Source organism: Equus przewalskii, chromosome 13 (assembly GCF_037783145.1).
Source record: "Equus przewalskii isolate Varuska chromosome 13, EquPr2, whole genome shotgun sequence".
In the NCBI taxonomy this organism is placed as follows: domain Eukaryota; kingdom Metazoa; phylum Chordata; class Mammalia; order Perissodactyla; family Equidae; genus Equus; species Equus przewalskii.
The window spans coordinates 91,808,898-91,834,225 of record NC_091843.1 but is presented as its reverse complement, the minus strand read 5'-3'; the positions used below and the strand labels follow the sequence as shown (position 1 = coordinate 91,834,225).

At 50.4% G+C, this 25,328-nt stretch overlaps 1 protein-coding gene across 22 annotated transcripts; it reads left to right on the top strand.

The window, feature by feature from the left end:
* Positions 1-150: 150 nt before the first annotated feature.
* On the top strand, positions 151-23,756 carry MARVELD2 (MARVEL domain containing 2). 22 transcript variants are annotated; one of them, XM_070569908.1, is made up of 9 exons: positions 173-221; positions 3,063-3,144; positions 3,287-3,390; positions 4,012-5,175; positions 7,304-7,339; positions 15,330-15,478; positions 15,723-15,894; positions 19,287-19,337; positions 19,921-23,756. In XM_070569908.1, the coding sequence occupies exons 4-9, from the start codon at positions 4,027-4,029 to the stop codon at positions 20,041-20,043; spliced, it is 1,680 nt and encodes a 559-aa protein (XP_070426009.1). In that variant the 5' UTR covers positions 173-221; positions 3,063-3,144; positions 3,287-3,390; positions 4,012-4,026; the 3' UTR covers positions 20,044-23,756. The 22 variants fall into 22 exon arrangements, with proteins under 22 accessions (XP_070425991.1, XP_070425993.1, XP_070426009.1 ...); XM_070569905.1 differs by having other exon boundaries at positions 193-300; XM_070569900.1 differs by having other exon boundaries at positions 194-300; positions 3,226-3,390.
* The last annotated feature ends 1,572 nt before the right edge of the window (positions 23,757-25,328 follow it).

The following is a 25,328-nucleotide window of genomic DNA, read 5'->3' as shown; positions in this document are numbered from 1 at the left end:
ACTTTTCAAACACTAGAGTAGGAAGCGGATGGCAGCCTTGCGGGGGTCCCTGCAGGCAGGGGGGATGCGTCAGGGTAGTCGCCCGCTGGGCTCTTTGCCAAGGCTCGCGGGGCGGGGCGGGGGCGGGGGCGGGGGGCGGGGGCGGGCCCTGCTCACCCACCCGCCCCGAGCCCCGCCCGGCGGCGCCGCGGGCGTGCGCGCTCCTCCCGGCCGCCGCGCAGGTGAGGGGCCCGCGGGCTGGACGGCGGGGCGCGCCTCGGAGTCCCCGGGCAGGTGCGGGGAGGAGGGCCCGGCGCCCGGGTAGGTGCGGGGCGGGGGTGCGCTGGGAGGAGGGCCCGGCGCCCGGGTAGGTGCGGGGCGGGGGTGCGCTGGGAGGAGGGCCCGGCGCCCGGGTAGGTGCGGGGCGGGGGTGCGCTGGGAGGAGGGCCCGGCGCCCGGGCAGGTGCGGGGCGGAGGCACGCTGGGTGGAGGATCCGGCGCCCGGGGCGGGGGCGCGCGGAGGAGTGCTCGGGGCCCGGGCAGGGGCGGGCGGGGAAGGGGCCGAGGCTGGGACGAAGTGGGGCCCGGCGCCCGGGCAGGTGTGGGGCGGGGGCACGCGGAGAGGAGGACCTGGCGCCCGGGGCGGGGGCGGGGCGGGGAAGGGGCTGAGGCTGGGACGAAGTGGGGCCCGGCGCCCGGGCAGGTGTGGGGCGGGGGCACGCGGGGAGGAGGACCCGGCGCCCGGGGCGGGGCGGGGAAGGGGCCGAGGCTGGGACGAAGTGGGGCCCGGCGCCCGGGCAGGTGTGGGGCGGGGGCACGCGGGGAGGAGGACCCGGCGCCCGGGGCGGGGCGGGGAAGGGGCCGAGGCTGGGACGAAGTGGGGCCCGGCGCCCGGGCAGGTGTGGGGCGGGGGCACGCGGGGAGGAGGACCCGGCGCCCGGGGCGGGGCGGGGAAGGGGCCGAGGCTGGGACGAAGTGGGGCCTGGCCCCGCGGCAGGTGCGGGGCGGGGGGTCCGGGCGCGGGCCTGGGGCGCAGGCAGCGCCCGCCTGGCTTCACCGGGACGCAGGTGCCGCGAAGCCGCCGCGGCCGGCGGGTCCCGGGACGCGGAGCTGGACGTCCGGCCCGACTCAGTTCCGGCGGTTTGGGCGGGGCCTGGACGGGCCGAGTGGTTCTCCCGCCGACGCGGGCGGCGGGGGCTCCGGGGCCCGGCGAGGAGCTCGTGTGGCCCCGCGCAGCCGCCGCCGCAGCCCGGCCGGCCGTGGGCCCGGGAACGTCGCGTCGCCCCCTCCGGGCGGGCGGGAGCGGAGCCCTGCAGGCCGACGGCGCGGGGCGCCCCGGGGTCCGGGCCGCGGAGGGGGCGCCGGGTGCCAGACGGGGCGGCGCGGCCCAGCGTTCCTGCTCGAAGCGCCGTGTGCTGCCCCGCGGTCCTCAGACACGTCCTCTCCTGTTTGTTTGAGCGTCAGTAAGGTCTCATTCGAATAAGCCACTTTTCACAGGTGAAGGTGAGTTAAATCCATCCCTTGCGCCGGTGAGAGAGGTGAAGCCACCGTGTCCTCCAGATGCGTGTGGACCCCAGATGCTGGTGGAGATTGTGTAAAGCTTGCCAAAGTTGTTCGCGGTGCTCTTCCACTTTTCTTAGGAAAATGCATTTCAAAACCATAGTGCTCTGTGCATTTCTAGAATTTAAGCTCTTTTAGACAACAGAGATAAAAGACAAAAATAACTGCTAATTGCTATCATTTTTAAAGCTCCTGTTTTGCACTGGGCACCGTGCTGGGACTGTCGCAGTTAATTCTCTAAAATCGGAGGGCGCGGTCAGAAGACCCGGGAGCGTGGACCCGGCCTCCATCTCCACTCACCGCCGGGACTCTGTCTGGTCTCTGGCGGTACCGGGCCTCTCCACGTGGGTCCCTAACCGGTCTCTCAGACCCTCGCAGGCTGCTCTCCCCAGGGCTGAGGAAGGGGTGGAGAAGGCTGCAGACGAGCGGTGTGTCTGCGATTTGCTTCAGAGTAATCCATTGGCAGAGAGAGTAAGGTAGGAGTAGAGGAACCGAGACCCGTCGTAAGTCGATCCTTGTTGAAGCTGTTTGGTGGGTACATAAGGGTTCATAATTCTGTTCTTTCCACTTTTTGTTGTTTGAAAATTTCTATAATAGAAAACTTTAATTCCCTTCCTCTAGCATTGGACCTCTTCTTGCTGTCTGCATTGCCACCAGCGTGGTCCACGGGGTTCTCTCGGTGGGGTCCTAGCCCATCCCCCCTGCATCCGCCCTGGTCTCCTGGAGGGGCCTCTCAATTCTGCACCCAGAACGAGTCACTCCTCAGAATCCCCCAGAGGCTTCTCCCCTCCCCCAGTAAGAGCCAAAGTTCTCTCCAGTGGTTTTCAAGCGCTGATGAAGCAGACGGCCTCAGTTCTCCTGCCGTGGCCCGCGTGCTATGCCGCCACGTTGGCCTCCGTGCCTCAGTTGCTCCTGGCCGGTGCCGGCGCTCCTGCCTCAAGGCTTCTGCACTCGCCATTTGTCTGCCTGGAGCACTTCCCCCTGGGACCCGCCTAGTTCCTCCTTCTCCACCTTCGTTTCTGTATTCAGATGTCACGTTCTCTGTGCAAACTTCCCGGGTCATTCTGTTTAAAATTGTAACACCCTGCCCGCAGTGCGATCCGCATCGTCCAGTGCATTTCAATCCCCGGTCTGTCGCGTCACCCCACGGGGATTTAAGCTCCACAGAGGCAGGGACTCGGGATACACTTCAGCGTATCTGGTGCGAGGCAGGTGCTGGGTAAATATTCGTGGAGGAATAGGTCTCCATTTTACAAAGTAAAATAAAACAAAACCTTAGGAATTTCTGACTTGTTCCACACCATAGAGGTAGGGTTATCCGTGTACATTTTGAGACCGGCACGTTGCCGTGTGCAATGCGGGGTGCCTGGTAAGTCTTCAGAGAGCAGTTTGTGGGGGAGCCTCAGCGTGCCCTAGACCCGGTGGCTGCACTCCCCACTCCTCTGGGTGCTGCCCAGGTCATCGAGGTCATGACGGGAATCAGCAGGTCTAGTAAGCGTGCTTTCTCTGTGCTTTGTTTTTAGGTGGATGGAACCCCCTCTAGGACACTGTCTGAGTGTCTTCTTTGGGACAGCAGGCCCCTCTAGATCACAGCTCTGCACAGAGGTGGGCACTCGGCCGTTGCTGCTGCTCTGGGCTTCGCCTCCCGTGATCTTTTTCTCTGAGAATTCACTTTTTCAAATCTAGTACAAGTGTTGGTATTCAGAGTGGAAGAGGCCACCCCATTGAAGTGACTTCCCTGGTTTAGGCAGGAGGGGCCTCACCCGTGTATGAACAGACTGCCTCTCCTGGGCCGCCGGAGCAGATTCGAGGTGAGGAGAAGAGGAGGATTCTCTGACCTGTCTGACTTCGGTACGCTCAGACTCTTAAATACCTGGGATGTGTCAGCATCCTGTATTGTTAACATTTAGTCTTGTTTTTGGTTTTTACATTTTGTTGTTTATAGGGCTCATAGATAAATTAGACTTTTAATATTTTAATTCAGAGCCAGGATTTAAATTTTGATGGCCCTTAAAATCACATAGAGGGGGCTGGCCCCGTGGCCGAGCAGTTAAGTTTGCGCGCTCTGCTGCAGGCGGCCCAGTGTTTCGTTGGTTCGAATCCTGGGTGCGGACATGGCACTGCTCATCAAACCACGCTGAGGCAGCATCCCACATGCCACAACTAGAAGGACCCAGAACAGAGAATATACAACTAAGTACCGGGGGGCTTTGGGGAGAAAAAGGAAAAAAATAAAATCTTTAAAAAAAAAAAAAAAATCACATAGAATGTCGACTGCCTCCCTGGCTAACATAATTGTTGAACATATGTTTAAAACATACATATTTATGTTATCATTTTTACGTATCATAATAATTAGACATGATTATGTGGGCTTCCTAAATATCATCATTTGCTACTAAGTGAATAAAGTCAGCATCACTGAAAGGATAGGTAACTGAGCGTAAGTGATAACTTCAATCTTGGCCATAGGTGTGAAGATCACAAATGTCGTCAAATGACGGGAGATCCAGGAATCGGGACAGGCGGTACGATGAGGTCCCGAGGGACTTGCCCTATCAGGATGGCACCGTGAGAACCCTCCAGTCTCTTCATGATAGCGAGCTGGCCGACAGCGCTGATCCCCTGCCACCACCGCCTCTCCCGTTACAGCCGCCGTTCGGCCCGGCCTTCTGTTCAAGTGACACAGAGGAACCGGCCATAGCGCCAGATCTCAAACCCGTGAGGCGCTTTGTCCCCGAGTCCTGGAAGAACTTCTTCAGAGGGAAGAAAAAGGACCCCGAATGGGAGAAGCCGGTGTCTGACATCAGATACATCTCCGATGGAGTGGAGTGTTCCCCGCCGGCCTCTCCAGCGAGACCGGACCCCCACTCAGCGCCCAGCTCCTGCAGAGGTCCTTACACAGGGTTGGACGGAGCATCCGGTCCCCTGAGAGAGGCCGAGGCGATGTTCCCCCTGGAGGCCTGTGGGTCTCTGGGCCGCCACACGCAGTCGGCGCTGACCTACAGTGAGCGGGTGGCCGAGTACCACCTGAGATACTCGTACATGAAGTCCTGGGCCGGCCTGCTGAGGATTCTGGGCGTGGCGGAGCTGCTCCTGGGGGCCGGCGTCTTCGCCTGTGTCACCGCGTACATTCACAAGGACAGCGAGTGGTACAACCTGTTCGGATACTCGCAGCCCTATGGCGTGGGGGGCGTCGGCAGCCTGGGCAGCATGTATGGAGGCTCTTACTACACTGGCCCCAAAACCCCTTTCGTGCTTGTGGTTGCGGGATTATCGTGGGTCACCACCCTCATCATTCTGGTTCTGGGCATGTCCATGTATTATCGGACCATTCTTTTGGACTCCAACTGGTGGCCCCTAACTGAATTTGGAATTAACGTGGCCTTGTTTATTTTGTATATGGCCGCAGCCATAGTCTATGTGAACGACACCAACCGAGGGGGCCTGTGCTACTACCCGCTCTTTAACACGCCCGTGAACGCGGGGTTCTGCCGGGTCGAGGGAGGACAGATCGCGGCAATGATCTTCCTGTTTGTCACCATGATGGTTTATCTCATCGGTGCGCTAGTTTGCCTCAAGTTATGGAGGCATGAGGCAGCTCGGAGGCATCGGGAATGCGCAGAACAACAGGAGGTGAGGAATTTCAGTCTTGCGTTTGCTTTTGGTTCTTTTCTGTTATTCACTTCCTTGTTAATATGTTTACTTCTCAAAACCAATTTTATAGACGCCTTTTTCTTTTAATCTCAAGTTCAAAAGTCTGACGTACTCGCTAGCTCAGTGTCTGACATACTTGGGGATAACTCACTGGTGTGTCACCGTTGTATAACATGGGAAGTAGACACCAGACGTGTAATGCAATATATGGTTTGTTGTCTGATGCCTAAGGGGAAAACACAGCTACTGAATTTCTGCAAAGATGAACAATAACATATTCAGTAAAATAAATGTCTCATCGTTAAAGTAAGTTTGGGAACAGTCTTGATTCTTTAGTATGGTAAGACTTAAAAAACCATAATTTTTCAGTTACAAGAGGAAAGTGCCCATTTAAATCTGTTATCTGAGTCTCACTTTCTTTGAGGGAGTTAAATAAAGTCAAGAATATGGTGAGCCACATTTGATGTTTGTAAGTATTGAGAGGGTGAGTTGTAACAAACATACTCTGTGAAAACCTGCATGTTGATGTTTCATCCTTCTTTGTGGAGACAAGTGTTCCAGTGTTAGAGTGGGAGGCCTGCTCTTGTTTTTATTACCAGGATTTCACTAATTAAGTGTAAGAAGAAGGAAGGAGGAGAATTAATAATATCTGAAGGAGATCTCGTAAAAGCCCTATTTAAAATTAGTTTATTTGAATGGTAGCAAAAATGGTAGAGTCTTTTCTACCAGCTTCATTACACCCTGAAAGAAGATAATGTTTTTCTTTCTTCTAAGGAGGAGTATATAGTAGAATTTCCTATGCCACTGAAAATGTCAGTATTACCTTAATTTTTTTCTTAATTTTAAGTCAACTATCATTCATTTTTCCTTTCCCACTTTTGCAAAGACTTCCTAGATACTATCTAATTGCACATGGTATGTATTTGGCCAAACTGTAAAATATGATCAAATGAAAGCCCTGTGCTTATTTACTCAATAACCTATTTATTTACTCACCGACCTGTGTGTTTTGTTTTGAATCTTTTACACGAATCCTATGCAACAACGAAAAGCTTGATGAATTTTATAACAAGTCCCTTACGTGTCACACGGGAAACCTCAGCATGATTCACTGTGATCCGTACTCTTATCACAACGTAGATTTATCGCACTAGAACTCAACATAGATTTAAGTTATTTCTAAAAGTTTGTCTCAGCACATTAAGCCTATTTCCTAAATTTGCATCTGTGTATACAAAGAACTGTAAATTCTATTCAGTGTGAATCCAGATAGTGAAACATACACAGTTCCTCATAATTTTATATAAATTTAATAGAGTTCTTAATGTCATTTCAGAATTCTACATGAATATGACTATAATTATCAATATTATACTTTCATTTCTTTTCCCTTTCTCAGCAAAAACCTGTTTCTACAGGATTTTCATATCGGTCGATTAGACTTGAATCACCTCTGATGTTGGGGGTTGGGCCTGTTTGTGTGTTGCTGTAACTTCCTACAATTTAGAAGATGTGATGGCCCATGGCTTTTTTCTGTTAATTTTGTAGTATAACTATCCCAAACCCTATAATTGTGCAAGGTAATGGGAGCCAAGAATAAATAAAATTTATTTATTTAAATAAAACGTATCTAGGTAGTTCAGACCAGCTTACCTGATAGTCTTCCCCTTCTCCCTGTTTCCAGCTCTGTTCTGTGCTCCTGATTGACAGGGAATTAAGTTATCCCTTCTCCTCTCGTTCTCCACTGGTCCACCTAAATGTGTTCAGGAGGAACAGCCGTCAGGTAGAGTCTAAGGCCAGCCCCAGTGGCCTAGTGGTTAAGTTCAGCAGCTCGGCTTCTGCAGGCTGGGTTCAGTTCCTGGCTGCAGACCTGCACCACTCGTCTGTTAGTGGCCATGCTGTGGAGGTGGCTCACATAGAAAAAGAGGAAGATTGGCTGCTGATGTTAGCTCCAGCAAATCTTCCTCAGCAAAAAAAAAAAAAAAAAAAAAAATAGTCTACCTCTGTAAAATTGAGATTGGGCTACAAATGCAAATGGATGAAAATATTTGCAAAGTAGCTTCTTTGACATGCCTTTGAAAAATCATTTTAACTCTTTTTGTTCCAGATAAGTGAGCCATCATTGCCATCGGAAAGGAAAATGGTAAGAATCAAATTCACATTGTATTTTATCTCTAGATTTGTTAAATACTTTTCTCCCTTGTCTGTTTATCTACAGAGTAGATTGTCTGTCTGTGAAAGTGTATCTGTAGGACTTTCAGCTTTTTCCTAATACTAAAAGGACGAAATTAGATGAGGCTGTTTATAACTTTCTAGTCTTGTTAGACGAAAGCTTATGCCAGTCAACAGGTTCTCCTTACATGTTTAAAGTTTAATTTTTTTTCGTGAAGATGATCCTTCCAGACTTTCTTCAGTCTCTTTATCTTTGCCACTTTTTTCTGTCCCTCTCACCTTGCTTTCAGATGCCAAATGTTGTCAGGAAAGAAATTCGTATTCCACAATTTAGTAATTATGAGACAGTAGGCACAGTATTGTCAACTTTTAAAAAGCAAATTTGCCTGTTATTTTACCCTCAAAATGAGTTCATTCAGGAATAACCGAAAGAACTGCAATTCAGGCCGTGCAGGCAATGGAGAACCATGGGCAAATGCAGAGAGCAAGAGGGAGCTGCTTTTAGAGAAGGGGGGGCTGTCCTAAAGGGGAGTCCACTGGGGGAGAGGAACAGATCAGGGCGTCAACCTTCTCATTGGCTGGGCTGCGGCATTTCTCATTGGCTGAGCTGCGGCGCTTCTCATTGGCTGCACTGCAGCATTTCTCATTGGCTGACCTGTGGCGTTTCTCATTGGCTGGACTGCAATGTTTCTCATTGGCTGCACTGCAGCGTTTCTCATTGACTGGGCTGTGATGTTTCTCATTGGCTGGGCTGCAGTGTTTCTCATTGGCTGGACTGCGACGTTTCCCATTGGCTGGGCTGCGGCATTTCTCATTGGCTGAGCTGCAGCATTTCTCATTGGCTGGGCTGTGATGTTTCTCATTGGCTGGGCTGCGACGTTTCCCATTGGCTGGGCTGTGGCATTTCTCATTGGCTGAGCTGCAGCATTTCTCATTGGCTGGGCTGCGACGTTTCCCATTTGCTGGGCTGCGGCATTTCTCATTGGCTGAGCTGTGGCATTTCTCATTGGCTGGGCTGTTGCCCTTGGGGAGAGAAATCTTCCCTCCTAGTAAAGTAGCTGCACTTGCTGTGGAAGGTGCTCTGTCTCTTCCTTGGTCTCATTGCCTCTTTGGTGTGATCGACAGCATGTGATGGGCTGAGCGCTCCCCCCGCAGGCCTTCCCCATCCAGTTTAGTTAAGGTTTCCTTAATTTCACAGCATTTAACCTTCCAATGCCTTAATTCTTCATCAGTACAATTGGAATAATAGTAATTTCTGCCTCAGAGGTTTGCTGAGAGTATTAAATGAGATGCTGTTACTGTAAGTGTTTACATATGTGTAATAATATATTTTAATAATCATAATTTTACCTCCTTGGAAAGTTCTTTTTTAAGGAATTGGGCATTATTTCTGATCAAGAAGTTGAGCATCTAGCCTTTGGGTTGGTTTCTTTGAGAAGGAAGTACATTCTCTTGGTTCAGAGTTCACGAGGTCTGGTCCAGTCTTCCCTCACCCCCAGCCCTCCCATGGGGACCAGCGTTGTTGCGTCTGTTTCCATCAGAGAGTGTTGTGTGCAGAGTCACTTCAGAGAGTGCTGTGTGCAGAGTCACACTCCCCACTTTGGCTCAGGTGGGAGCACAACATCTGCACCGGTGGAGCCTGTATCTTTTCACTCAACAGCACATGTCTGAGAAGTTTCCTCTTTAGGACGTGCAGGACTCCTGTGTTCTTCTGTAGCTGTGTGGTGTTGCCCCTGTGTCGATGCACCATCATCTGTTTGACCGTAGATGGGCACGTGGGCCGTTTCCAGTCTCTCACTATTAAACACAGGATTACGGCGAATAACGTGGTATGTACCCGTGGGTACGTGTCCACACTGCCTTCCGAGTGGCATGACTGCCATTGCCCAGGACAAGTGTTAGCAGTTTCCACACACAGCCCTGCACACAGCCAGCCTCCCCACCCTGACCAACAGCATGTGTGAGACGTTTGCTGACCTCTGTCAGTCTGATGGGTGAAAACAGCATCTCAGGTAGTTGTAATTTGCGTTTATCAGGAGTGAGGCTGAGCATTTTTCGTATGTTGTGTTTGCACTTCCTTCTCTTTAACTGTCTGATCGCTTCCTGTCCAGTTCTTGTATTGGATTCCTCATTCGTACGTGTCCTTCGTCAAGTGCATATGTGCTGAAAATACCTTTTATGAGGTTCTTTTTAACTTCATTCTCTATGTTATAAAACACAAATGCTATTTGAAAATGTTTTGTCGTGGTGAGATAGGGGTTTATGAAGTGGATGAACTGTCTGTCCACGGGATCGTGATTACTGCATCAGTGTCATCATTAATTCAGTCATTGAACAAACATGTACCAGTGAGGCTGTGGGCCAGTGATATGAATACTGCAAGGAGTATCGTCTCCATCTTACAGGGGCTTGCAAACCTGGTGAAAAAGGAGAGCACAGGGGCCGGCGTAGTGGTTAAGTTCACACGCTCTGCTTGGGCAACCCAGGGTTCACCAGTTCAGATCCCGGGTGCGGAGCTACGCACCACTTGTCAAGCCATGCTGTGGCAGGCGTCCCACATATAAAGTAGAGGAAGGTGGGCACGGATGTTAGCTCAGGGCCAGTCTGCCTCAGCAAAAAAAAAGAGGAGGATTGGCAGCAGATGTTAGCTCAGGGCTGATCTTCCTCAAAAGAAAAAAAAAAGCACAGACGAGATTGGTAGGGTGTGATATTGTAGGGAGGGAGCTCCAGTATCGAGAACTATAAAATTAAATAATTTCCTGAGAGATGTGTCTTTCTCTGACATTTCCTGGGGAAATCAACTTATGGATGATAATGTCTCAAGTTCAGCTTTAATTGGCCACACTGTCCTTTGGGATCTGTAATTAGACATGTTTTTTGAAAGCGTCAGTTGCATTGAATTATTTCTGACATATATGTGGAGGCGTCTGAATTGCAGGTGAGATGGCTCAGCAGCTTTGCCAAGGTTACTTTGATGTCCGTAAGTCTTTAGAAACCGAGAGACGTGTGACCAGTCCAGACTGACCAGGCATGGACGAGCGAGGCTGGGTCAGCTGGTCCACAGTGGGTGGGCGAGTCTCTCACCGGGCGGTGTGGACCTAGTGCTACAATCTGTGCACTTTAAACATCGTTCACAGGACTGGAGAGACCCTGCTTTGGGGAGGGGGGTGCTTTTTGTTTGCTTTTATTGGGCTTTGTTTCCACTTCCTGATTCCCTTGTGTCTAGTGAGGTTTTTGTTCACTATTCGGCATTTATTGCTTCGGTTAGAATTTTCTGACAATCAGAGTAAGCTGCATGGCCGCCCGCTCTCCAGCTGACCTGGGACGGATGGCAGCTGTTGCCTTTAGGAGGCAGCTGGCTTCCTGGGGGGAGACTGACTTTTCCTTGTGTTCCCTTCTGCACCTTTTCAATTATATAGCGTGGGTATATGTTACCTAATCAAAAATTTTTAAGTTTTTAAAAAATGAACTTAGTCCTCCTTTCAAGTACTGAGATAAGCGATTGAAGGCTGATGTTTAAATCAGTAAGAGCTCTGGCCTTTTGTTTGAGACTTGAGTGCACCTTCCGGCCTGCCCTGTGGCGGACGTCAGCCCGTCCGGCGTTAGTGCAGAGGTGGGAATGAGTTTGACCACGTGGAGGGGGCGGTCTTCCCAACTGGGCGTCATCAGAGGGTGGCTCAGGCAGGTCGCTGCCAACTCTCGTTCAGGATTGCCAGTGTTGCCTGAAGACACTGGTAAATCCTGCTCCTCCGAGGGACTGACCAGGAGACACAAATGCCGCCCTGGCCGGGAAGCGCTGCCCTTGCTACCTCTCATCCCAGTGAGAGTTCTAAGATGTGCTCGCTGCATGGAAAATATCAAATTTAAAGGACTTTGCTTTAGAAGATGGATCAGGATTAGAAAGACTGTTTAAAACGGAAAAGGGCCCCAAAACTTAGAAAGGAGGAAATTCACTTTCTGAGAGCTGATGCTCTTGGTAACGGGTGATCTCGAAATATGATGTAAGGGTTAGTGAGTCAGTGCTCATGTCAGGAGGTGTGTTTCAGGACATCTTTGGGGGTGGAAGACTCTGTTTGCCTTGGTGACTTCAAGGCCGCGCCCTTGGTAGATGCCGATGGCCCAGCGCCAGGCTGGACGGGGCAGCTCGCTGAGCTGCGGTGGGCCGTGGCGTGGCAGTGGTGGTCATTTTTGGCCAGGGTGGGATTTATGGGCTTCCGGGTCAGTCCCTTTGAGGTGGTGGGATTTCCCACTGGGATTAGGGGCAGAGTAGCGTCAACCTGAAAGGCTTGGCCCAGTTGGAGGAAGTTGCCCCCGATGATGGGGTGGGCAGTGTCATCGGTGAGAATGCAGCTGACACAGCTTCTCCCGGTGGGACAGGGCTAGGAAGCGCTGCCAGAGAGCTCTAGTGTCCTTCTTTCAGGCCGCCCTAGAGGGTGGTACCCAGCACATCCAGGGTGCATTGCCGGTCCCAGATCCTGAGAGGTCCTGGAATAGTCCCCAGGAATAACCTTAGCGGATTTGGAACCCCATGAATCCAGTGAACCTCCACTTTCAAGATATGGGAGCTGAATGCAAAGTGCACCCTTTCAAAGGCCTCTTTTCCTGTGGATCAGCATGTTTAGGAATATTCTAGAGGCAGACCTCCACGAGAGGGGCTCTCATGACTTAACTGAGGAATCTCTACTGGACCTCTCAACAAGAAACCTTATAGAAAATGCTGGAGGGGCCAGCCTGGTGGTGCAGTGGTTAAGTTCATGTGCTCCACTTTGGCGGCCTAGGGTTCATCAGTTTGGATCCCGGGCACAGACTTACACAGCGCTCATCAAGCCATGCTGTGGCGGGCATCCCACAAACAAAATAGAGGAAAATGGGCATGGATGTTAACTCAGGGCCGATCTTCCATAGCAAAAAGAAAGAAAGAAAAGAAAATGTTGGACCTCCAGCTGCTTGTTGGGTATAGTTTTCACCTGCTACCTTCCTGGTGCTTAGTAGGGAAGAACTGGCGGACTGTCACAGGAGAGGCTGTGCAGTGTAATGAAGAAAAAATAAACCTCAAAATCAGGCAAATCTGAGTCTGAGTACTGGATCAGCTGCTCAGTAGCTCTGTGACCTTAGGGAGATCACTCACCATCTCTGAACGTGTTTCCTGTCCCTTGTTTGGAACCATCTACGAGGCTGTCCCTTCTTATTTGGTATTTTAACAAACACAATTTTTAAAAAGCAAATAAGATGATTTTATAAAGAAATAATACACAGACGTAAACTAAGATCAAATAGAGACAGAAACAAATTCTAATGAATCCCCAAGTGCTGAGCAGACTTTTTTCCAAGCTAGAAAAACCAGAATCAAATCGGGCATCAAAAGTGATGGTATGTGTTGGGATGAGGGCCTGTGTGTCCCACCTTGCACACTCAGTGTGGGGGGCGAGGAGAGGTCAGAAATGGGGCATGTGGTCACCAAAACGCCTGTCTCCGGCTCCATTTCTAACTGGACATTGTATTCATTCAGCCCGTTTTCAGTTTGGAAAGCTTAGTAATTATATCCATAGCATTACTTATCCCGTTGCTTAATTACTTTCTCTTGCCGCACAGTGGAGCTTTTCTGGTATTTGCTGACAAGACTGGTTTTTGCCCGAAGCAGAGAAAGGTCACCTGGGGTCTGGGCCGCGGGTTTGTGACCAGGAGGCGCTGGGCGTGGTCTGTCCCCGCTGGCCCACCACACCCGTGCACGAATCCCTCAGCAGGGCTGGTTCATTGTCTCATGTCTAGTTTCAGATTTTTTTTTTCGCAATAGGGTTTTCTGAACTGATGAGCAGTGAGGTTTACCCCAAAAAAGTGGGGGAAAATATTAAGAGCATAAAAACAAAAAAATGTAAAGCAGATGAGACAGTCTGTGTGGAAATATCCTGACTTCTTAAAACACCCTGTTTCTATGGCATTCTGGCTGGGCAGGTAAGGAGAGTGAATAGCTCCTCTGGGGAAAACCTTCCCTGGGCGAAGCCTCAGATGGCACGCCCTGGGCGGAGTTCCTGTTGGGAACCAGGAAATCTGAGCCTGACCTGGGCTCTGCCGAAAAGATCCGAGGGGAGCCTGTTCCCGCTGCTTCTTCAGCAGCCGTCGTTAGCTATTTAGAAGCTGAAGACGGATGCCGTGAAGTAGAAGCCCATTTATTTAAGACAAAGGAGTTTCCCCTAATGTTGAATACCGGGATTCTTTCCAAGATTGAACATGTAAGAATTCATCTTGTCGGCGCAAAATAGCCAATAACCGTCCTACAAATAGGAGAAATAAGGTGAATTTACTTGAGCAAGAGCGAGGATTATAACCCAGGCAGGCCCTAGTAGGCGTTCCGGAGAAGCATGGGTTTCAGTACAACCATATCTTTTTAGAACAAAGAACATACATTAACACACCCAGGATACGTTTTCATCAAAGTTTCAAAGAGGTGTTCAGTTGCAAATTCGCAGGTCAACGTGACCCTGATGCCGGAGAGGGACTAATCTGGGCGTCCCCAGTAGGGCGTTAGCAATAGGGAGCAGGAGGGGAAGTCTGCGTTCTTATCTAGAGAGACAGCGTTCTTCGCTTTCATGGTTAAGCAGGTGTGCAGTGTGTGTTCAATAGGCCACAGGTCAGGCTTGTTAGTTCAAGCTGAATCAGTTTTGAACCCGAATAGTTACCCCATACACCTCGATGTGTGAAACTCTTGTCAGTCTGGGCGGAGAACAAGGCAGAATAGACACGAACTCGGGATGGTTCCCCGACTCCTGGGAGGCCTCGTTGCCTCGGGGTGTTCAACTCCACACACAGCATTCTGCTGCTGGCCTGGGAGGCGTGCTGTCTGCAGCCAGGCCACCTGGTCCCCTCCCACCCGTCCGGGCTGCAGCCTCTCCTCTTCATGACCTTCCCTGGGGCTGATCCGTGGGCTGCGCCGTTTGTGAGCTCAGAGCTGGTGGTTTTGAGAACGAGCTGGTGTTGGACCAGACCTCAAAGGCAGCCTCCGGCAGGGAAACCAGGGAGCAGGGATGGCAGAAGCCGCCTGGCAAGGTGGAGGGCAAGGTTTCAGAGCCGTGTTTGAGATTTTGCTTCAGGGAGGAGGCCCCTCACCAGCACCCTGAGCTTAGCTCGGAGGTTAATGAATTCAGCCAGTGTGTGCCGAAGGCTGGGGCCGGTGGCACAGATTCGGCTGCTGCGGGAACTAGAGGGAACTTGAGGATTGACCGATACACGCTGAAGTAGAGTGGTTTCCTCGTGTGACTCTCATAAAGCATCAATGAGGCAGGAAGTTCTGGGTTTGCGTCGTGGTTTTTGCACTTCATGGCTGTGAGACCTTGGAGAATGTACTTAACCTCTCTGAACCTTACTCCGTTATGTAGAGAATGGAAACCCCTCTCCTGGCATCCACCAGCCTCACCAGCTGGGCCGGTGTTCTGGGCACTGCCCACGGGGCTCCCCAGCGGTCACTCCCCAACCCTACAGCCTGGCATCCACCTGAGCCTGCCCGTTCTAGGGGCTTCCCCCTGGGCCGCTCCTGCTCCCCGAGGCTCGGCTCTTTTAGCTGTTGAGGCCTGTCCCCTGCTTTCTCTATGGGCCATTTCGTCTCCTCTTCCTCCCCTTCTTCCAAATGCACCACTTTTCACTGAAAAGGCCCCTGGAGCTCTCTCGGCTGACCTAGACCTCCCCGCGCATCCTAAGTAAACAGAGTCCTTTAGACGCCATGTTCCCCTTCCGCCATCCACCTGTGACAGCTGCACGCGTGGGTCCCTGTCTCGTCCTCCCTGGTTCCCTGCGGCTCCTACAGGCACGTCCGGACGGCTTTGTGACCAGCCGGAGTGAAGTGTTGGTTGCTGTTTCTGCTTTTCTTCCTCCTGCCCCTCCATTTGCTTCTAAAAGTAATTGTGGGTGGTGGTTGTTTTCTTCTGCTGCTGTTTATAAATAAATCCTCTTTTTCTCCCTAACCGTAGTGTGAAATGACCACCGGTGATGACAGACGGAGGGACCAAGAAGTTAATTTCAAAGACTTGAGAGCAACAACAATGAAACCTGAGCTGCTGAGCGGCCACATCCCCCCGGGCCACATCCCCAAGCCCATCATGATGCCCGACTATGTGGCGTGAGTTCTCCCGCTCTTCCAGGGTGGAAGTTGCGAGGTGGCGTCTGGGCCTGTCGTTTTCCTGATCGTCTCCCAGTTAGCAATCTGCACTTAAATTCCTGTGAACGTGAACAGTTGTCTGTGATCCGAGAGGCAGGGTGTTGAACGGAAGCTGCGACGCACTCAGTGAGGACCAGGCCCAGCCGACTTCCCATTCAGCTTGTTGACATGACAAAGTGATCACTGTGGTTTATCTCGCCCTCAGAAAATACCCCGTGATTCACACGGACGGTGAACGGGAACGCTACAAAGCCGTGTTCCAGGACCAGTTCTCGGAGTACAAGGAGCTCTCTGCGGAAGTCCAGGCCGTGCTCAGGAAGCTCGACGAGCTGCACGCCCTCATGAGCAGGCTGCCCCGTCGTGCGGAGAACCAGCAGGTCAGTGCCCGCAGCCGCCTGGGAGGAGCTCCCGCAGTTGGAGGAAGGATAGACCCTTTTGAAGTGCAGAGAGGCCATAACCGTCCATGTCTGCTGTCTGTGTCTAGGAAGGCCATTTGAGGTCTCCAAGGTCACTAGTCGGGATTCCAGCTCAAACTATATGACTGAAGGTCTTTTGCCTTCAGTTATTAAACAGTGTTTTATTTTCTTGTGTAAGTAAAATATGAATTTGCCCAAGATACACACTGAGTCAGTCAGGGTCCAGAGCAGACGGGTGGCGCCCTCACGCTAAGATCACGTGAGGGCTTCGTTCACAAAGGGGTGGGCAGGTGTAGGCAGCCGCTGGGGGCTGTGCATCCTCCAGGGGTGGGTAACAGCCAAGCGGGCACCAGCCAGGCCCAAAGGCACAGTGGGGAAGGCGGGAGGGTGGATCTGGAGCTGCACACACGCGAGCTGCCAGGCGCCTCCGTCAGATGACAACCGTGCTTATGACACCAAGGACCCCGGGGTGCGCATGGCGGTCACAGAGGACTTAAGCCTTTTCTGTAATCATCTTTTTTTTCACATTTTAATATCTCTAAAATTGGAATGCCCTCATAATCGGGGGCACTTTTTATCAGACATACTTTTTCCCCCCCTGGGAAAGATTCTCCCCAAGCTAACATCTGTTGCCAATCTTCCTCTTTTTCCCTCCCCAAAGCCGCAGTGCATGGTTGTATATCCTAGCTGTAAGCCCTTCAAGTTCTTCTCCGTGGGATGCTGCCACAGCCTGGCCACTGACAGACGAGTGGTGTAGGTCTGTGGCCCAGAACCAAACCCGGGCCCCCGAAATGGAGCGTGCCAAACTTAACTTAGGCCATGGGGCTGGCTCAGACACATGTTTGTTATCGAGATATAATTCACGTGCCACAAAACCCACCCTGTTAAGGGTACTGTTCAGTGGGTTTTAGTATATTCACAGAGTCATACAACCGTTACCCCTCGCTAATGCCAGAACGTTTTTGCCACACAAAAAGAACCCCATACCCATTAGTGCTCACTCTGCGTTCCCAGCTCACCAACCGCTGACAGCTGCCGACATCCTTTCTGTGGGCTGTATTTGCTTATTTTGAACAGTTCATATAAATGCAGTGATGGAATATGTCGCCTTTTGTGTCTGGCTTCTTTCATTTAGCATAATGTTTTCAGGGTCCATTGATATTGTAGTGGGAGTCAGTGCCTCATTCTTTTTTGTGGTGGAATAATAATATTCCGTTGTGTGGATAGACCACATTGTGTTTATCCATTTATCAGTTGACAGGCATTTGGGTTGTGTCCACTTTTGGCCATTACGAATAATGCTGCCGTGAGCACTTCTGCATAATGCCCTGTCGTTTTTAAAGGGGTAGGTTAACCTAATCTATTACAGTCGTGCACCGCATCACGACGTTTTGGTCAACGATGGACCACAGACACAGCGGTGGTCCCATAGGGTTAGTACCCTGTGGCCCAGGTGTGTAGGGGGCTCTACCGTCTAGGTGTGTGTGTGTCACTCTGTGATGTTTGCACATGACGAAATTGCATTTCTCAGAACATGGCGCATGACTGTGCTTGTGTAATTAGAATTTTAAAAGCTCATACAGCATTTTCTAATAAATGTGAAGCAAGTTAATGTATGTGTGTTTAATATGTAGACATGTTATGTATCTATTCTTCTCCTGAGACCCGTATTCGTTGACCATCTTTGTTTCAACTGCAGACTTTTAAGCGCACATTTAAGTCGGTTATCGTTATTGTGGAACAGTGACATTCTCCTGGTCCAGGGGTGAGGGGATGGTGTTGCCTAGGAGACCCGATACCAGGGGATACTGCAGGTCAAGGGTCAGGGGGTACCATCTGGACAGCAAGCAAGGTGCAAGGGTCCAAGAAGGGCCACCGGGTCCAGAGGCCCTCAGGGCAGTGAGGAAGGAGTGAGGATGGGCACAGGGCGGAGCAGCGAGCTGGCTGGCAGATGGAGGCTGAGAAGCCCGGCCGTGACGGGCAGCCTGAGCCCAGCCCGGTGGTCTCTGGTTTGAGGCTTTGCAGGAGGGGCCAAGGGCTCAGGCTTGGGAGCATCCCGATTACGGTGGAGCTGAGAGACTGAGTGCCATGGTGCTCCCACACGCTGTCCACAGCAGCATTTCCTCTGCCCTGGCGTGGCGAGTAGGTGGCCAGACAGGGCCGCGGGGGTTCTGTGGCTGCCCAGTCCTCCCCTAAAGTGGAAACACTCACCCTCTCGCAGGCTGAGCTGTGCCATGTGCAGGAGTCCCCAAAGGTTGGCTGGGTTCCCAGCACGGCCCCAGGGCATGTGTGAAGCCCAGTGGGCCTGCGGGAGGCACGGGTCCTCTGTCCAGCCTGACTGTGTGCCCTTGGAAAATGAAACAAGCACATGACTTTTCTAACCCTATAAAACAGGAATATTGCTCAAAATAACCCCTCTGGTCCTCACCCTCTCCAACTCAGTTTCTCTCCTCTGCCCCTCTGCCTCCGTCCCCAGCACAGCCCCCCACCCCCGGGCAGCTGGTTGACCCCCAGCCCAGGACCTTTCGTAGAGACATCGGCTGAGTTACCAGGGGGCTCTCGCTGCTGGCGAACACCCAACACACGGTGGTGCTCAGGATCTGAGTGCGTAACAGACATCGAAGAGTTGAAAGATACTGGGAGGAGGATGTGGGTCACTGATGGAAAAGGTCCTGGGGGGAAGCCTTTAGAACAACATGTTATTACACTTGATGTTTTATTTAGCGTAGGTTTTCATGGATACATGAGGGCCTTGCTCTAGTAAGCTGTTCCCTTTGTATGGACTGTTCGACATCTTAACAAATTTCACATTTATTATAAAATCTAGAATAAAGTTAGAGGGAACCTTAAAGTACCTATTTTCAAAAGTCAAATACTCTCAACCTCTTAATCCCAATACCCAGTAACTTGAAAAAGAACTTTCCAAAGGGGCGAAGGTGGTAATTACAGCTCGTGTGCTTATCCTGTGCCCGCGCTTAATGAGGGTGGTTTCAGATGCCCGAGCGTCTCGGCCCTCTGAGGTACCACGGTTATTGTTTCCGTTTTACCCTCGAGGGAGCCGAGTCTCGGGGTAAGGAGCTGCCCACGGTCACGCGCTGGCAGGCAGCAGCCCAGCCTCGGTTCTGGGTTCCCGCAGCCCTTTCTCTCGCCCCCACGGGCCCCCAGTGGCCGGCAGACAAGCCCGCAGATGTTCGTCCAGCGAGTTGAATCTGTGCGTGTGAACACGCTCATTATATAGTCTTCGGCAGAAACTGCTTCCTATTCCAATTCCCCTTGTCCTCTGAGACCACCTTGAGATACGATTTGAGTAAATGCAAGTGTTTTAATTCAAGTATACGATATGTCACTTCTAGGAACATGAGAGAATTTCGAGAATCCACGAAGAGTTTAAGAAAAAAAAGAATGTGAGTAAAACCGTTTTCTTCTTCCAAGTACGTTCCCATCCAGGTACAGTGGTGACAACTGACAGACTCTAGATTCTTTTAGCTGAAGAGGTACTTAGTTTGTATTTCTTAAGATGCTGCTTGTCAGGGAGGGAGCACGGGTGCCCGTTCCGCTCGTCTCTGTCCTGAGTTCGTGCTGCCTCCTGACTCGGCGCCCACAGACCTCCGCCCCCACAGTTCCTTCGGGAAGAGTGTCAGCTCACACGCCTCCAGCCCCATCCTTGACTGCTCACGTCCGCAGAGCTGGAGAGAGCTTTCCTGCAGCTTTTCTATGCGTATTAGTTATCTTTTTATGTCTTTTACTAAAGTTAAAGGTGCCTCAGCTGTCTGTACTGCCCACTCGAGTTTGCCATGAACCTAAAACTGTTCTAAAAAATAAAGTCGACTATAAACGTAGGGAGCTCCCGTGTTATTCTTATTTGGCAGATTTTGAAATCTGCAGGAAAGTGGGCCTTGAGAAGGGTCATTTTCTGGGTGATAATGTATGTTTCTGTGTTTGACGATGAAGCCGGAGGCTGAAGTGATGGCTGTGTTTCTTTTCCAGGACCCTACATTTCTGGAGAAAAAGGAACGCTGTGATTATCTGAAGAATAAACTTTCTCACATAAAGCAAAGAATTCAAGAATACGATAAGATAATGAATTGGGATGTCCAAGCTTGTTCTTAAACCTTGTTTGAAACCACTTTTTTATACGAGACTCGATATTTATGTCTCGTCTTTTCCGTGCTAGGCCCTGGGATGGAGGAGCTAGTGCTTCTGGAATCCGCTCTGATGGGGTAGCTGGTGTGCTGTGTTCAGACGTTTCAGAACACATTCCGACGTCCTAAGAATGGGAGGAATCCCGCACTCGGCTCTGCACAGTTTCATCTGTCTCGTTAAAGATGAACGTGATTGAGAGGCCGCATCCTTGAGGCGTGACGAGCAAGTGGACTGTCGCTTCTGGTGCTGCTTTCTCCTTTTTCACTCAGGCGGTTCCTAGGATTTTTCTAGGCCGAATTTCTCTCCCTAGCCAAAGGCGTCATTTCTTCCCTTGAAAGGGGTTTGAATCCGAAATCAGCACTTTCCAGCCTCGTGACCTTGGGCAGCTGCCTCGTCGATCCCTGTGCCTCTCTCCTCCGTGAAACCGGCTGATCGTAGCTACCTCGTGGGGTTGTGAGGAGGATGACGTGAGGTAAGACTCGTAAAGCACTTGAACAGAGCCTGGCTCGTTACGAGCACTGCGTGAGTGTCTGTGAGACGTACAGAAGTGTTTGTGAGATGAACACCACCAGAGAGAGCTCGAGGAAAGGCCGGCCCTTCCCGAGCAAGCCCACCCAGCGAACCGACGAGCCAGGCGTCTCGGACTTCTTCTTTGTGCTCCTCATGACTCCTGCCACACGGAGCCATAGGCTGATGCTTCCCCATGGTTCTGTGCCCACGGGGGTCCAAGGCAGCCCTGCTTCCTTCAGTCAGTGTCGCTGTGTGCCTGCCTCCACGTCCCCGGCCAGCCGGTCCTGCGCACACCCAGCGGGAGGGTGGTGTGAGTTTGCGGCCTTTTAGGTCCATCCTAGGCCCTGTGATGTCAGTTACTTAGAATCTGCCTTCGATTTATTGGGATGCTTCATCCCCCCAAGAATTACCTTGGCTTTGGGGCTATATTCGTGAGAAATGTTTTATTTTTATTAGTATGAACAATAAACTGCCTAAAAAAATTGTTTTTAAAATATCATTGTTATAGGATCCTATTCAGCATCATCTATCTCGTTGATAATGTCTCAGGTGTAGAAATACAGTTTCTCCTTAATATAACTGCCATTCAGTCAATTAATGTTCATAGAATTTTCTAGAGTGATGAAACCATAGAAAAGCATGTGGAAAAGCAGAGGCTTAAAAAGTGTTGTTACCAAATGAATGTCCTAGTTTTTCTTTGTCAATGAAATTTTGTTTAGTGTTTATTGTTAATATTTTAATTCCTTGGTTCTCAGCGTAGGGCCCAAGAGTCTTAAGAGGCGACACCTAGGGAAGCGAGGCCCCTCTGGAAGCTGGAACAGCTTCACTTGCTGTCCCCACGTGAACATTTCACTTAAGAAGAACGCCAGTCTTAAAAGAAACAGATGAAATAATACCATTTTGGTAGACTGTAAAAAGTTAGATTAATATTGAAATGAAGTATTAAGGAAATTTGACTTTTTGAAACTTTATTTTACTACAGTCATAAATGTGGATCTTTGAAGACCAAGGTTGTAACGCTGATTTCAGTGTTGACGTTTCAGTTACTGTAGTTGTGTGTGTGTGTTTATCATCTGCATTTCTAGCATTCCCTAGAATGGGCATGTTCTTGAAATAGTTTCCATTTATCAGAAAATAAACTGGAAGTCATTGAAAACCTGTAGGCCGTGCTGTCCAGGTGCCTGTCTCCTCCCCATTATTTGCCAGAATTCAAAGTCAAGGCCACTGTGTTGGTACAAAGTGCCACGAGCTGAGCGGCTCACAACAGGAGACGTTTCCTGTCTCTCCCTTCTGCAGACTGGAGGCTGCAGCCAGGGCGTCGGCAGGCCCTGCACTTCCGAGACCTGTCGGGGAGCCCCTCCTGGCGCTGGGGGTTTGCTGGCAATGTCTGGCTTATGTGTCACCCCACTGCTCCGTCTCCACATGGCCTTCTCCCCGTGTCTCCGTCTTCGCGTGGCCGTCTTCTTATAAGGACAGAGTCATTGGGTTAGGGACCCACCCTACTCCAGTGTGACCTCATCCTAACTAATTACTCCTGCAGAGACCTTGTTTCCAAATAACGTCACGTTCTGAGGGACCAGAGGTGGGGACTTCAACATATCTTTTTTAGGGGGACACAGTTCAACCCATAACAGGGCCCCTTTGGCAAGTTGTGAGATTCAGAAGCAAAGATAGTTCCTGTGCATTCTCTTTCTTCCACCTGACTTTAACCCGTGTGCTAGTTGGACGTTAATGTGAGAATATGCCTGGATGTCTGAAACGTGAGAAGAGGAAAGTGCGTATCTTCCACTGACTCATTTGCCAGTTATGTGCCAAGTGCTTTCATTGGCCAGGTGCCGTCCTGGCATTGGAGATGGAACTGTCAGTGGGACAGGTGGAGCCCCGGAGGTTGTGGTCCAGCAGGACATCCGGGTGAGGAGACGAGGGGTGGTGAGGAGAGCACATCTTGTCTGCGTTGCCGGAGATGGTTTGTGTCGTGAACCTGGTATCGAGATGCACCAGCGTTCAAAAGACAGACTGTATAGGAAAAGTCTATGACTTTTCTGACTCTCATCTTTTTTTAAAAAACTATTATAGAAAATTTTAAAAAGGAAAAAGATAAATATAAAAGCTTAGAAAATAAAAGTCCCAGCACTATCAATTCCACTCCCTGGCCATATATACCATTTGGAGCATATCCTTCCACTCTTTTTATGATACATGTAATCACTTAAAAACCGTCTACTTTAGGGGCCAGCCTGCTGGTGTAGTGGTTAAGTTCATGCGCTCAGCATCAGCAGCCCAGGGTTCGTAGGTTTGGATCCCGGGTGCCGACCTAGCACTGCTCATCAAGCCGTGCTGAGGTGGCGTTCCCACATGTAAAATAGAGGAAGATGGGCACGGATGTTAGCTCAGGGCCAGTCTTCCTCAGCAAAAAGAGAAAGATTGGCAACAGATGCTAGCTCAAGGCCAATCTTCCTCACAAATAAATAAATATTTTAATACTTTAAGGGTATTTTTAAAGAAGGGGCTCTGAGAGGCTGCGCCGGCTTGTGAGAGCAGCTCCCCCGCAGGGGAGACGCTGGGGGTAGCTCCCCGAGGGAGGAGGGGAGAAGGCGGGCCTTGGAGCACACCACAACCAAGGCCCCGGTCCTGACGGTGCAGTCTCGACAGAGGAACCTCTCTGAGCATCAGCCGCCGCCTCTGTGACGTGGGGATAATGTACCGCATGGTGACACTTGTGAAAGTTAATGGAATCACGTATGTGAAACAGCAGGGAGACGCTCAGGAAGTGGTGGCTGCATATTCCAAATGCGCTTTCATTGAGTTAAACCATGAGGTGGCTATTTTAAAAGTAGAATATCAAAATGACTGTGTAACAGTAAAATGACAAAAGGCTCTTTTAGAATGTATATAGGTCATGCATATATTGTAGAAAATGTAGAAAATGGAGACAAGCTCATCCTCTTCCAAACACACACGAAATTGCCGATAATTCGACCCCAGAGATAGTCACTGTTAACATTTCAGAGCGTATCCTTCCGTTCATGTCTTACTCAGGTATATATTTATATGAGCATATTATATAAAGAAAGAGTTTGGGTATTTACAAAGTAAATTTTTTTATATAGTATGTTATATTTTGTGTTTTAATGAAGGATTAATAAACTAGATCATGTAATTTTTCTGCATTTAGAGTTTTTGTTTTCTATTTATTTCGTTTTAATGCAATTCAGTTATATTACCATTGTTTTTAAGTTACTGCTGTCCGTATTGTGTGGTGGAAAAAGCACAGGATGGGAGTTAGTTCTAGGTTCAAGCTGTGTGGCCTCAGGCAAGTCACTTAACTCCTCTGAGCAATGGGATCAGATGAGATAAAAGTACCTGGAATCGTATTGTAAACCATAAATCTCTCTAAAAATCCTTACGTTCACTTGAACCTTTTTTGTTCTGATGCCGTTGATACGAACCTTTCCTTAGAAGACGTACAGCTCGTTACTAATGAGTCTATTTATTACACAATCACGGCTTCTTTGAAGGGCTCTATATCACGGTACGGCCTCCCAGCTCCACAGTGGCATCGACGTACTCAGAGAACACGTTTCCATCCAGCTGCCTGGCTGGACAGGAGCCCCAACGTCACACGCCAGTGTGAGAGGAGGAGGCAGCAGGGTGACATCTTCCCGTTAGCAGGGTGCACGCTGGGCACCTGACTTTCTTCTTTATAAAGAGGGAAAAAGGGGGCCTGGTGATGTAGTGGTTAAATTCACATGCTCTGCTTCAGCAGCCCAGGGTTCACAGGTTCGGAACCTGGGTGTGGACGTGCACACTGCTCATCAGGTCACGCTGTGGTGGCGTCCACATAGGAGAAGTAGAAGGACCTACAACTGGGACGTACAACTATGCACTCAGGTTTGGGGAGAAAAACAGGGAAAACGGCCCCAGATATAAGGAGCGTAGCATGCACCCTTCCAGGTGCGTAGACTTCATTCTCTGTCCTGTAACTGCTCGGTGGCTAGCCTACCATTTCATTGCTTTGGAGGCGTTAAAGTTACTGCGAGATGTTAGACCATGGTAGGCACTTAGCAAGACGGTCTGAATTGTCAGTGGCATACAGGGTTCCTCTGCTTACACAACACAGCTTTTTATGCTACCAATTAAAACAAATGCTTGTAATCATCATTTATGGGGGAATTTTGGTGGAACGATGCTGAACAAAAGCCAGGCAGGTGTGCATCCTGCACAGTCCCGTTTATGTAAAGACCCGCACGGGCAGCGGTAAGTGACGGTGATCCAAGAAGAGGGCTTCCTGCGGGAGACAGCTCTTAACCCGGAAGGGGCTGAGGGAGCCTCCTGGGGCACGATGATTTCGATGCACTGCTCTGGGTGGTAGTCACGTGGGTGTATACAGACTTAAGTATTTATTTCACTCGACCTTGAGATCAGTTCACTTTCTGCACTGAACATGTCTGTTCTATATCAATAAAAAAGTTACCTTAAAACGCTAGTCTCTGCTGGCAGAATTCAGAATAGAGGTTACCTCACCTCTGAGAGATGGCTGATGTCTGGGAAGGGGCATGAGGGAGCCTCCTGGGTGCTAAACCGTGATCTGGCTGTTTACACCTATGTAAAAATCCATCAAGCTGAACCCTTAAAATTAGTGCCTACAGGGCCGGCTCCGTGGCCGAGTGGTTAAGTTCGCACGCTCCGCTGCAGCAGCCCAGGGTTTAGATCCTGGGCGCAGACATGGCACCGCTCGTCAG